This window comes from Leopardus geoffroyi, chromosome C1, assembly GCF_018350155.1.
Source record: "Leopardus geoffroyi isolate Oge1 chromosome C1, O.geoffroyi_Oge1_pat1.0, whole genome shotgun sequence".
NCBI lineage: Eukaryota > Metazoa > Chordata > Mammalia > Carnivora > Felidae > Leopardus > Leopardus geoffroyi.
Window position 1 is genome coordinate 221,501,536 of NC_059328.1, and position 13,800 is coordinate 221,515,335.

General features: G+C 55.2%; 1 protein-coding gene across 5 annotated transcripts in view; it reads right to left on the reverse strand.

Annotated features, from left to right (window-relative positions):
- Positions 1-13,800, reverse strand: part of PASK (PAS domain containing serine/threonine kinase) — a 41,860-nt gene that overhangs the window by 23,778 nt on the left and 4,282 nt on the right. For 4 of the 5 annotated variants that reach the window (XR_006713278.1, XM_045481995.1, XM_045481996.1 and 1 more), the window contains exons 3-8: positions 6,944-7,109; positions 4,982-5,214; positions 4,256-4,426; positions 3,448-3,588; positions 2,853-2,987; positions 802-1,062 (exon numbers count right to left, since the gene is read on the reverse strand). Coding sequence is in view for 4 of the 5 variants with exons in the window: in XM_045481995.1 (XP_045337951.1) it covers positions 802-1,062; positions 2,853-2,987; positions 3,448-3,588; positions 4,256-4,426; positions 4,982-5,214; positions 6,944-7,082 (1,080 nt within the window). In the remaining variant the exon portion in view is untranslated. Of the gene's footprint in view, positions 1-801; positions 1,063-2,852; positions 2,988-3,447; positions 3,589-4,255; positions 4,427-4,981; positions 5,215-6,724; positions 7,110-13,800 lie in introns of those variants that run through there. The other variant, XM_045481997.1, reaches the window with a different exon arrangement.

The following is a 13,800-nucleotide window of genomic DNA, read 5'->3' on the forward strand; positions in this document are numbered from 1 at the left end:
GAGGAGCATGCTGTGGCTGCCTGAGATGCTCACCTGCCCTTGGAGCCCGGCCACCACATGACACACAGGGGCTCTCGACACCAGCCCCAGCCACGGACCCAGGCAGTCAGACCCACGGGTAGGCGCGCCTGGGGACGACGCCAGCCCCGGCTGACACTACGTCAAAGAGAATAGGCCATCTCGCCGAGCCCAGCCCAAAGGGCCCATCTGTGACCCAAATATGAGATTGTCATGTTTTAGGCACCAAGCTCACAATGGTTTGCAGCAACAGATACAGACTCTCAGCACGGTCTTAGACAGAAACTGGCAGTTGGCATCCCAGCTGGGCCTGGCTCTTGGTGTGTGGAGATTTCCGCCTCCCCGTGTTCAAGAAATTCAGAGAAAGCTCCATCCAAGGAAGAAGTTCATAAACACTTTCCTCTGACTCTGACCGCACAACAGACCCCCCCCCAAGATGGCCCCCAGGGCACAGGAGGTGAGACAAGCCCCGAGCTCCACGCGCAGAGAAAATCCCCACAGGTGGGACACACGCTCTGCTTGGGACAGGTCTCAGGGTGACAGCCCCTCCCTCTCCCAGGGCAGCACCTCGAGACAGCCCAGGGGGTCATGGAGGGCTCGGCGTGGGGTCCAGAGAAATGAGTGCAGACAGGGAGCACGCTGCCCGGCACCCCCCAGGGGCAGCCAGGGGGCCGGCCCAGCAGACAGGGAGGTACGAGGCCTGTGGCAAGCACAGGTCCTCACTGTGGAAATGGACCAGCCCCCTGCAGGGGCACGCAGGCTGGCCACCCACGCAAGGCCCACCTTGCCCAGGAGCTCCGTCTTCCCGTAACCGAACAGCATCAGGGCAAAGCTGTGGTTGATGCCATAGATGGTCCCGTCGGGCAGGAGGGTGATGAGGCCGCTGATGGTGGAGAACACCCAGACTGACGCCGAGTAACCCCGCTCAGGCACTGCCCTGCCGTCTTCCACCATCTCGCTTCCGGGCTCGGATTTCAGTTTTAAGCTCAGAGGGAAGGTGGTGCCATCTTTGGCCCTCCCGACAGACCTCTGAATCTTGAGATTCTGGAAGGAACACGCACCACTGAGCTGACAGCAGCATCGCACCCAGCCCCAGCTTTGAGTCTTTGTAGCTTGAGAAGTGAACCCACCCACGTGTGCTGGAGAGCACCCCCAAACGTCACACTCCCCACACCGGCCCTCCTTCCCTGAGCTCCCCGCACCCCGCCTTTGCCCCAGGGAAAGCGGAAGCTGGCCAGGAGCTGTGACCGGGGGCGAGGGCACCCCAGCACGGCAGCCGCTCACCACTCCAGAAAGGCCCGAGGGCAGCAGACACCAGGGCAACCAAGACACGCGCGAGGGCTGGCGTCTGGGAGGGAGGGCCAGCGTTCCTCCCCGCTCTCCACCTCGGACCGCCAGTATCCCCGGGGTGCCCCCTCTGCGGACGGCCCCACCCCTCACTCCGTCCCCCATCCTTCGGCCTGAGGGGCAGTGGCTCCCTGCTGTTGCTGACTACTGGGTGGCCACGCCCCATCTGCCTCGTCGGCACCTCCATCACCCACGAGAGCACATCCTTGCTTTACGTTTCCCTTCTTGAAGACTTGGAATGTATCCAGTTTCAAGTAAACCTCGACCAAGGCAATATCCTCACCAGGGGCTTTGAGACTGTGCACCCTTTCAGGTTTCAAGATGAGGCCCAGGCTTCTGCGCCCACCCCTCGCCCTATCCCACCCACCCCTTCGAGGGGCCACCTGGGAGACAGAAGATGTGAAGGGGCCCACGTCGTGGGCACCGCCCTGAACGCAGGAGGGGAGCTTCACTCAGCAGCACTGCACCCTCAACAGGGTCGGGACTCCACACGCCAGGCTCCCTGTGCCAAGGCCGTAGGCCAGGCGCTAGGTCCCAGGGGGCCCCACAAGGAATGAGGGGTGCAGCACCTGTCTCCACTCGCTACCGGGGAGTCGGGGACTCTAGTTCGAGGCTATTACAAACGTGCCTTCTAGAACATACTTCTCTTGGATGCGTGCCTGCGTTCAGACTGAGCAGGTGCGGCCACGCGAGCTCCCAGTGGGGCTGGGCCAACAGGCGCCCCCCACCCCCCGGCCTTGGGGCAGGGGAGAGGACACAGAGACAATAAGGACTAGGGATGGGGGCAGGGGGTTCCCATTGAGCTGGAAAGCTGAAAAATAGCCGACGACTGCTCAGGGGGTTCGGCTCTTGGCCTGAGGCCGGCCAGAGAACCAACGAGCGCCTTTGGGTGGCCTGAAACCAGCTGCGAGTGCCTATGGGTGGCCTGAAACCATCTCTGATTTCTTACAGCGGCAGAGGTGACTTTAGGCAAAAATCGACCGTCCAGTCTGATCCTGCAGGTCACTGGGGTGTGACATGAGGTGAACTCACTGCAGTGTGGGTCACTGGTGTGGAGGCTGCACACTAGTAGGAAACGGGGCTCCTGGGAACTGGGAGGGTTCGGTCGGCATCAGAACCTCTCCCCCGGTCCCAGACTGCCACTGACCCCAAAGCTGCCGGCCCTCCCCCATCTGACTGCCATCCTGCCCTGAGGGGACACCTGCCATCAGCCCGTTCTCCCTGTCCCTCAAGACCCCAGACCTGTCAGTAAAGAGAGGCAGCAGGCGTTCCCGACCCCAGGCTCCAGGGAGAGGACCGAGGGGACAGGGCAGCCGGTTGGAGAGCCACACGGGCCCCGACCGGGTCAAGGCTTCTGAGCCCAGAGAGCAACAGGGGAACGGGTGCCACTGAGCACAGGTCCCAGCCTGTGTGGCCAGGTCACGGATTCCAGTCTGGGAGATGAACGGTCACCAGTCGCTGGACAGACAGACTCCCCGGGGCCCTACCTGTGGGACGAGCCCGCCGGGCGGAGGCAGCTGCACAGAAGGGATGAGGTCTGCCACGTGCTCCCCGAGCACCTCCTCCCCGGACGCGTACCCGTACAGCAGAGGGAAGAGGCTGTCGCACGACGTTATGGTTCCCTAGGAGGAAACACCAGCACTTTTAAGCCCTAGGATAAAACTCCTGGCACCTCAGCTTCAAGCTCCACCAAACGCCAAGTCTCGAGCCGGAAAGTTCGCACCACGCGGCAGAAGTGTGCGAGGCGCGCACCAACGCTCCTGAGGCCCAAATTCCCGACTTCTCGAGATGTTCCGCAGAAGCCGGCACAAACCACACCCACAGCTCACAGCCCAGGGCTGGGCACCACACACGGTGCGGAAACGGTCCTGTGAGTGGTTCTGATTATATCCCAGTAGTACACATGAGGAAACTGAGGCCCAGGGAGATTGGATTCCTCGCCCAAGTGCACACGGTGGGGGGTGCAGCGGGGCCTCCCACAAGCCCCAAAGGCACACAGCAGGCCACAAGGTGAGCCCGAGCTCCGGGAGCAGCGCCACAGGGCCAAGTTCTGTGCAGCTGAGACGCCGCGGGCACACTCACATCGCTCTGGAAAGCGACCCAGGCCGAGACGCGCTCCACGGGCTCCAGCATGACCACACAGCAGAGGCTGCGTTCCCGCTTCACCTTCTTCATCCACACAGAAACTGGAACCTTCTCCCCACTGCGGCTCACGATGTCCACCTGTGGGGACAGACGGGCCTGCACCTGGCCCTCCCTGGACCCCAGGCCCGTGGACGTCTGCGGCCTCTGCTCACCTGCCCCACATCTCGGAAACGAACCAAAGTATAAACAAGGTTTCGGACACTTAACCTAACAGTCTCTGAACCAACGTTCTATGGGAAGAGAAGGGTTTTTGGCAGCTTCGTTCAACACCGCAGGGGAAACAGCATCCGTAACTTCTCGAGGAAACAGACACCAACGTGTGGTGAACACGCCAACTTGTTCTTCAAGACAGCCAGGCGGCCTTTCAGAAGTAGCGGACCACATCTCACTCCCCTCGGTGCCCGGGGCCAAGGGCTCAGCATCTAACACGCAGTTCAACCCGTCAACTGCCAGCTGATGCGCCACACGGGGAGGACCGAAGCCCCCGGGAAAGCTTGCCAGCCCCGCCAGCGACCACCGACACACAGAGCTGGAGATGTAGGGGTGGGGACCCTGAGACGAGAGCATCCGCGCCGCATCCTGCAGGCCCGCAAACCCCTGACTGGCCTCCTCCCCCATGAGGTGGTACCGCCCTCACGCCAGCCCAGCTGTCCCCCGGCGCCAGCACGGAGCGGGGGACAGCGGCCGCGGTGGCCGGTGACCGGCCGTGTTTGTACGGCCCCGGCGGCACGTGCCGGGCACTCACCACCGTGCCAAACACAACGGCGGCGCGGCCGTCAGCCTCCACGTGCTCTTCGCTGAGGGCCTTCACCACGTCGGAATCTGGCTTCAGGAAGAACTGCGTGAGCTTCTGGCCGATCAGGTCATGGCTGCCGTACCCCAGGAGCTGGCAAGCCTTGTCGTTGGCGACCAGGATCTGGGGGTCACAGAGAGGAGAGGGCACGAGCATCACCGGCGGCGCCTCTAAGCCCCGGGAACAGCAGACGAGGCGGCACGGTCCAGCGTCCTCCTCCCAGTGTCCTGCCCTGGCGGTTCACAGCAGTGACACCTTGGGTCCTCGGGGGCCTTGGCCACAGAGGGGGACACAAGAAATGGCAGCGCCACGACCGGGCGCCTCACGTCATCAAGGCTACGTGGACGTGTGGGGACTTAGGCCATACTCCTGCCCACCAAACAATTTCAGTTCTCTGTGCCCCTGAGCGCTCTGCTCTCACGCTGGGAATGCGTTCTCACTCTCGGGCGGCCAGTGCCTTAGACAGCACGAGCGCGCGCCTCGCCCCCTCCCTGGGGTCTCCACCTTGGTGAGAGGACTGTTTGGTGTGGTTGAGTCTTGTTTATGTCGCTTCTGCAACTACACAGGTGAAACCCAATGCTCTTCTGATCGCACTTAACGCAAACGCCTCTGTTTGAGGCCACGGGTTGAAGACACGGGCTACACGCTCACGGCAGGGTCCCAAACCGAAGCAAATACCTCTGTGGTCTTGGCGTCCACGGTGAAAACAGCCTTGTTCGGGTTGGACACGGGGGCCGGGAGGAGGGGCGTGGACCGCCCCGAAGACAAGCCCCGCAGCAGGGAACAGCAGGACGCGCCCCCCAGGGACCCGGCCGCGTCCGACCGCTCCGGTGCGGCCAGGCAGTGCGGCTTGCTCGCGCACATATTCTGGGCAGCCAGCGAGGACAGACAGTAGGAGCTCCATCTGCCTTCTGGAAAGAGAAGGAAAGGAAGCCTTAGACCTGCCAGGAGCGCACTCCTCAAACACACCGCCACACACAGCCCCTGCTCTCAGTTCCTGCCAAAGGCTCCAAGGGCTGGTTTGCACCCCAGGGTGCGTCTCAAACGTCCCCAGAGCCCAACAGAACCACATCCGGGTGTGTCTAGCCATGCGGAGTCGCACCTATGGGGAGCAGGCCCAGCCTCAGCGATTCTGTGTAAACACACTCTGAGGTCCCTTTCCACCCAGCCCCCCAAGGGGTGCCCTCCTGGGTCTGTCCTAACGGCCCTCGATCCCGGAAAGTCTCCCAAATCCAAGAGCTGCCTGGCTGTCCCGGCCCCTTCCTCCCTCCCTCATTCATTGGTCAGGTTCACTCACGACCCCTCCAGAAAACCCCCTCCCGGTAACAGGTCCAGTGGCTCCCAAGATGCTCAACCCCATGGCCAGTTCTCAGGGCTCACCCACCCCCACCATCAGCAGCCCTGGGCCAGGGGGCAGCTCCCCAGCTCTTAAACCTCTGCCCTTGGCAGAGCTCCCTCCCCCCTCCACCTGCCTGAGCTCTCATCACCCTGGAACCCTGGGGATCAAGCTCACAGCCTCCGCTCCGTCCCAGCCACTCCTTGGTGGCTTTAAATACACTTCACCTAGGAATGTGCTGCGAGGCCCCTGCTTACACCCCTGCCCTGCCTCTCCTTTCCCATCTCAGTAAATGTCAGCTTCATCCTTCAAACAGCTCAAAAACCAGGCAAAGACAAGTCTTCCCCCTTTCCCCTCCTTAGCTCACGGGCCCGCCCCAGACCATTCTAGGAGCCTGGAAACTGCACGGCCCAGAGCCTCGGCCCTCCTCTTCCAGGCGGCCCCAGGCCCGGCCTGATCTCCTTACAGCACCAGACAGGCGCTGTGGCCCCAGCTCCGCCCCCTGCTCCCCAAGCAGACACCCACCCATGCTCCCTCCCAAGGCCGAGGGCGAGGGCGGCTACCTGCCTGCCTCACAGACCTGCCCAGCCCACCCCACAGGACCTCCAGCCCTCACCTGGAGGACCTAGCCTCTGCTCCCCTCTGAACAGCCCCACCCTGTGCCTCTGGGCCAGCCTGTGAGCCCTCTTCTTGGGCTCCAACCCTCCTCCTCCGTGGGACTGTTCCTCACCTCCACCTTTCCTCCAGCACCAGCCCTTCTATCAACCTAACAGACTCCCCGTGTCCTAGCCCCGGGCTGCAGGCATGCACCTCTGTCTCCCAAAGCACCCCCTCCGACAACGAGCCCCTCGGGGGTGTCTGGGCTCTGGAGGCACCAGTTAACTTGGGGAAACATGAGCGAATGGGTAGCAGGTGCCTCGACTTCCTGCCCCCTCCCCCCACCACACCGGGCACCATCTTCTGCACTGGAAAGCTAGCTGCCCTCAAGCCCATGTTACTCATCTGTACCTGGGAAGAAAGCATGAGCCTGCAGCCCAGCAGCTGGTAAATATTTACCGAACTAAAGCCGCAAAACTGTATCTTACTTGCAAGGCAGCCCAGCCCAGGGTCGCGCTCACACACACTCCGCAGGACAGGCTCATGCCTGAGAATCACGGCGGTGCAGGAGAGGCTTCAGCCAGCACTGCCGCCCGCACACAGAGCGCGTCCTCTCAGCAAGAAGAGAGAGAGTGGCCAGAGCCCAGAGCGCCCCCTCGCCTGCGTTTTCGACACCGCCACCCACGATGCCCAGAAGGGGCGGGTACCGGAGAGGGCCATCCTGCTCTGGCACAGCTTCGCCAGCCCATTCCTTCTGCTCAGGTGTCTGTGCGCCGAGGACGAGGACCTGCGGGGCTCGGAGGTGGTCCGCACGGCAGGGCTCTCGGCGGGGCCTCCGCCCTCCATCGGGGAGCTGGCAGGCCAGGAGAACAACTGGAAAACAAGGTGAACGCCATCAGCATCTGCAGCACAAGAACCAAGAGGCAACTGATCCCCCCGCGAGGCTGAGAGCAGCTCAGCCCCACGGCCTCCCCCAGCTTATAACGTGAGCCCAGAAGGACCGAAGTCCTGCCAAAAGAAGTCCTTTGGGAGAAACGCGGGGGAAGAGATGGGAAAGAAGGAAGAAAATGAGGAGAGAGCAGAGCAGGGCAGGAGGGACCTCCAAGGAAGGCCCAGGCTGCAGCGGCACACCGACTACAGATGGCCCCAGGCGCACCTGCCAGCGTGTGAGGCTCTGTGTGGCCCCAGCTCTCCCCAAATCCACTGCATCTGACCAGCCACACCCAGAATTATCCATGGGGCTTCCAACAAAATAGCAACGCAAAGCCAACACACAGAGTCTGGAGATGGGCCTGGCACCAGACATTTGTGTTGTTAGCTTCTTATTTTTAAATACTTGCAAGCAGTTGTAAGGAAAGCAAATACAGAAAAATCTCCTGCGTCCTTCACCATTTCCTCCAATGGTGACGTCTTGCAGAACCACTGTCTGGAGGTCCAGGCCAGGGTATACGGAACCTGCTTCCAAGACCCTCGTGGGCCTCTCCCCCCACCAATGCTCCCTCGTGGGCACACACAGGCCCAAGGACTGGCTGAGGGGCTTCCTTTCCACGGAAGACCAGGCTTCAATAAGCAGGCGGGGGTGCCCCACAGGATGGACCCTGCTATGGAAAGGGAAGGCAGTTGCCCCCCCCCCCCCCACCACATTGCAGCTCCAAACTCCAAGGAGGCCCCGCCCACCTTGAAGGCCTTCATGAAGATTCACCACCAGGAGAGGAGGGCAGTGACTTTCACAGTTAACGGCTTTGAGCCCAATCTATAATTTTGCATACAGTGGTAACAGCATGGGATCTCCAGTATGTTCCCGTTCCAGGCCCCTCAGGTGTTAGGGCCCGGCCAATGCTCACCTCAGCTGCCAGCTCCTGAGCACGGTGGGGCAGGGGCCCCCTAGATAGACAGGAAACTAAAGGCCCTCCTATCACCAGCATGGAAGGCTGCTGACATCAAAACATGCCAGCGAGCCACAGAAATGGAGGTCGGGACAGCAGAGGAACAAAAAAGATGACAAAACAATCAATTTCACAAACAGACTGATGTTGTGATTGATGTCGGCACCCGGTGAAGATCGGTGGGGGGTGAACGCGGCTCCCCGGCACAGCCCCCGGGCCTGCCAGCATCAGCCCCTTCTGTGCACAACGTGAGCAACGATAATGCACAACTCTCAGCACGCTTGTGACGACCCAAGGGTCTCAGCTGCTACCACGAATCAGAAATGCCTAATAGCCGTGAGCTGTCAGTTTGGGAGTTGGCGTAATTAGGGGCAAAGTGGCACCTCTATGACTTGCCACGTACAAAAACTAGTTCCAGGTGAATTTAAAAACAAAACATAAAAGTTCTAGGGAAAAAAAAAAGATGAAGCATACCGTGGCCTGGGTAACTTGAGCGGGCCCCGTATCCCAGACCAGCTAGAGCTCATTAAGAATATTGGTGCTGCGGCATCTCGGAGCTACCCAGAAAGACACGACCTTTGAAAGATGCACATGAGCTGTACAGAGCTGTAAGCAGGTCACCCTAATGAGGCAGGGGCTCCCCGAAGAGACGCCGGGGCCCCAACAAGGGACAGTGTGGCCCTAGCTCAGGAGCCTGGGCCCTGGCAAAAGCAATCTTCCTGATTGCTTCCAAGATCAAGAACAAGCGAATACATTCTCTTCCAACAAAAAAGACAGGGAAACAGGTACCTTCGGTGAGAGTCTACAGAAGAATCAAACAGATCCAGACCCACAAGAACATCAGATGTTAGAAGTACCCAGGTATATGTTTAAAACGTGAAAGATGTGAGTCAAAAAGTGAGAACAAGAGTTTCTCAAAAATAACTACATACTGAAAGAATCGATTTCAGCATTATACAAATGAAGATGTAATTTAAAAACTTTCCCACAAAGATCTCGAAGCCCAGATGGCTTCACTGGTGAATTCTATCAAACGTTTAAGAAGGAAATAACAATACTATACAAACTCCTCCAGAAATTAAAAACCAGTGGAGCACATCCAGCCCCGTGTTTGAGAGCAGCATCACCCTGATACCAAAACTGGACAAAAACATCGATAGAAAAGGAAACCACAGGGACGCCTGGGGGGCTCAGTCGGGGGAGTGTCCGACTTCGGCTCAGCTCATGATCTCACGGTCCATGGGTTCGAGCCCCATGTGGGGCTCTGTGCTGACAGCTCAGAGCCTGCAGCCTGCTTTGGATTCTGTGTTTCCATCTCTCTCTGCCCCTCCCCTACTCATGCGCGCTCTCTCTCTCTCTCTCTCTCTCTCTAAAATATATATTAAAAAAAAAAAAAAAGGAAAGGAAACCACAGACCAAAAACTCTTGTGAACAAAGATGCAAAAATCCTCAACAAAGGGTTAGCAAATCCACCAGGCAATAAGTAGAAAGGAGAGTACGTGACAATCAGGCAGCGTTTATCACAGGAACAAAAGGCCAGTTTAACATTTGGAAATCAGTCGTGTAATTCATCATATCTACAGGCTAAAAAAGGAAAAAAAAAAAAAAAAAAGGAAGAAAAGTCACACAATCATATCATATCAACAGATGTTGGAAAAGCATTTGACAAAATCTAACACCCCTTTATGGGAAAAAACACTCAACAGTTAGGAGTTGAGAATGTCCTCTACCTGATCCAGAGCATACATGAAGAACCCATAGCTAGCGATATGCTTGCCTTCCAAGGTCAGGAGCAGGGTAAAAACGTCCATTCTAGCCTCTTCTCCGGCGCTGTCCTGGAGGTCATCGCCAGGACACAATGGCAGAAAAAGAAATAAAAGCTACATATACTGGAAAGCAGAGCATAAAGCTGTCTCGATTCACAGAGGACATGAGAACATACATAGAAAATCCTAAGGATTCATAAAACTAATAACCTGATTATTTTTAAAGAGGGTGGAGGATGTAGGTTTTCAATGGACACTTCACCAAGGGAGGCACATGAATCACAAAGAAGCACATGAGAAAAACATTCACCATCATTAGTTACCAGGGAAATGCAAGCGAAGCCCTTAAGGAGCTACCATACACAAGCACCAGGCACTAGCACAGACAGGCCCCACCTGTAGGGGCAGCAGGCCAAGCAGGGGCTGTGGGGGACCAGGAGTGGGAAGGGCAGGGGTGGACTCAGAGCACAAAGGGGACTCTGAGGGTGACGGAAAGGCCCTCAGACTCAACTGCGGCTGTCACTGTGAGGTTGGGTAAGCCTCCCGACACTCCTGAACTACGTACTTGACGTCAGCACGTTTTATTGTCTGTAAACTATCTCAATGAAGTTAATTTTTAATGTCATTGGAGGAGTAAGACAGGCAGGTAGTCACAGCTGAAAAGAAAATCCGAGGATTGGAAGATCTATGTGAAGAAATAACCCAGAATGCAAGGACATAAAATCATGAGAGAGAAGTTAAGAGATTCAGGCTGAGATGATCTAACTGGAGGGAGAGTGGAGAGGAAGAAACGTCAGAAGAGGTTAAGAGCGAGTGAGCTTCAATAACAAAGAAATAAATGTACAGGTCCACACCCCTGAGGGGGCAACTGGGCCTGCCAGGTGTGAAAGATCGACAGGAAGCTGTGCTCACCGGGCGGGTGTGTCTGGGCAGGAATAACCAAACCCATCAAAGGAGCAGGCGGGTGCCCAGCCGCAGGCCTGCGCGGGCCCGAGCCCCGGACCCTTGTCCCGGACCCGTGCCTGCGGGAGAGCCCGTGGCTGGAAGAACCCAGCCACCAGCACACGGGGAGGCCGAAGTGGCTCCACCTCCAGACCAGGACGGTCACAGCAGAGCTGGCCACACGCCAAACGCGCAAAGCGGTGTCCAGGATGTGAAAGACTTAACTTGTCAAAGTCAAAACACTAGGCTTTTAGAAGACAATTAGAAAGACCGTCTGTAAGTTTTGGGCAAGGAGAGTTTTCTTCAACAAGACACAAAAAGCTCTACCTGCAACATAAGATTGAAAATTTAGCATTAAGGTTGAGAACACCTGTTCACATACATACACACACATATAGACACACGCACGCGCGCGCACACACACACACACACACACACACACACACACCAAATGATAGAAATAAACCACAGGTTGGGAGAAGATATTTGCCACACGTATATCACCAGAAAATATCCAGTATAGTTTAAAAGGTCAATCATTTAAAATTTACAAAATTCTAGGGCACCTGGGTGGATCAGTCAATTAAGCGTCCGACTTCGGCTCAGGCCATGATCTCATGGTTTGTGAGTTCGAGTCCCAAGTCCGGCTCTGTGCTGACAGCTCAGAGCCTGCTTCAGATTCTGTGTCTCCCTCTCTCTCTGCCCCTCCTCCCCTCTCAAAAATAAACATTTTTTAAAAATTTACAAAATTCTAAAAGACACACCCAGTTCTATAGAAAAACGAAAACAAGGACTTCATTCAACAAGAAGAGGAAGCCCTAATGGCCAATAAACCTATAACAAAAGGTTTAATTTTATAAGCATAATCATGACAATTGTACACCGACTGCATCAGCAAAACGTAGTAATTCTAACACAGAGATGCTGTCCTCTGAGAGCACACGACCTGGCTTCATCAACCTTCAAACGCTCCTGTTTTCACAGGTTTAACTCAAATGCCAACCAGAAACACCTGCAAGTCCAGCCCTATGTTTTCAGGATCATTTTTCTGGGTTTTGCTTTTTCCTCTGTACCTGCTCTGAGCAGAAGATACAGGAAGTTGAACCAGAGAGCACCTGACAGTGTCTAAGAGTAATTCCATTGCTGTTGCTAGTTTTGATTTCAGAAGGCATGAGTGCCCCCCTCCACCCCGGACCCCCGAGACCAAACAGAAGCAAGAAGAGATTTGCAGGGAGCTTCTGGGAAAGTACCCTTTGCTCTTATGGGTGAACCTCTGGAAACAACCATCTTTCTCCCACTAGAACACAAGCTAGGAAGCAAACAGCTCCAACCGATCCCATCACTGCTGTACAACCAGGTGCAGAACCGGCCTCAGGGAGAAGCCAACATGATGGAGAGCAAAGCAGAGGATGGCAAGGATGGCAAGGATGGCATTTTGAGCCACTGGATAAACCCACCCTAAAATCCTCCTTCCTCTGGACTTCAGGTTTGGGGCCAATAACTACTCAGAGCCTTTCCAAGACCATCTGTGCCTCTCCCCTGGAGGCATCCTAAAGAATATCTCGGGTGACAGCTGCTGCGATGAGGCGGGGAGGGGGAAGCAAAAGGCACTTCCCAGACCTGAAAGGGCAATAAAGGCTTCCTGGAGGAGGCACCAGCAGATCTGAGCACTGAAAACTGGGATGAAGAAGCCTTCCAGGCAGACAGAGGCACCTTAAGACAAAGATTCCCACAGTACCCTGGGGAGTTTGGGACACAGGAAAGTAGGTGGAGATGGCCTGGAAAAGTCAGGCATAACTCCCAGGGCTTCCTAAGCCTGCCCAAGCAGTCTGGACTTCTTACCAAAGATTGTCTACGCTTGGGAGTAACATGACCAGATTGGCAGTTTACAAACATCACTCCAGGAGCAAAGGAGGTGGGGGATGGTGGGGAGGCAAGTAATACAGGCAAGAAATACAAGGTCTTACATTAAAGCAGTGGCAGAAAGAATACAGGAGCCCCCAAATATATAAAACAATTACTCACAAACATAAGCAACCTTATTGATAAGAATGTGGTAATTGCAGGGGACTTTAACACTCCACTTACAGAAATGGATAGATCATCTAGACACACGGTCAATAAAGAAACAAGGGCCCTGAATGATACATTGGATCAGATGGACTTGACAGATATATTTAGAACTCTGCATCCCAAAGCAACAGAATATATTTTCTTCTCGAGTGCACATGGAACATTCTCCAAGATAGATCACATACTGGGTCACAAAACAGCCCTTCATAAGTATAAAAGAATTGAGATCATACCATGCACACTTTCAGACCACAATGCTATGAAACTTGAAATCAACCACAGGAAAAAGTCTGGAAAACCTCCAAAAACATGGAGGTTAAAGAACACCCTACTAACGAATGAGTGGGTCAACCAGGCAACTAGAGAAGAAATTAAAGAATATATGGAAACAAATGAAAATGAAAATACAACAATCCAAACGCTTTGGGATGCAGCGAAGGCAGTCCTGAGAGGAAAATACATTGCAATCCAGGCCTATCTCAAGAAACAAGAAAAATCCCAAATACAAAATCTAACAGCACACCTAAAGGAAATAGAAGCAGAACAGCAAAGACAGCCCAAACCCAGCAGAAGAAGAGAAATAATAAAGATCAGAGCAGAAATAAACAATATAGAATCTAAAAAAACTGTAGAGCAGATCAACAAAACCAAGAGTTGGTTTTTTGAAAAAATAAACAAAATTGATAAACCTCTAGCCAGGCTTCTCAAAAAGAAAAGGGAGATGACCCAAATAGATAAAATCATGAATGAAAATGGAATTATTACAAACAATCCCTCAGAGATACAAGCAATTATCAGGGAATACTATGAAAAATTATATGCCAACAAACTAGACAACCTGGAAGAAATGGACAAATTCCTAAACACCCACATGCTTCCAAAACTCAATTAGGAGGA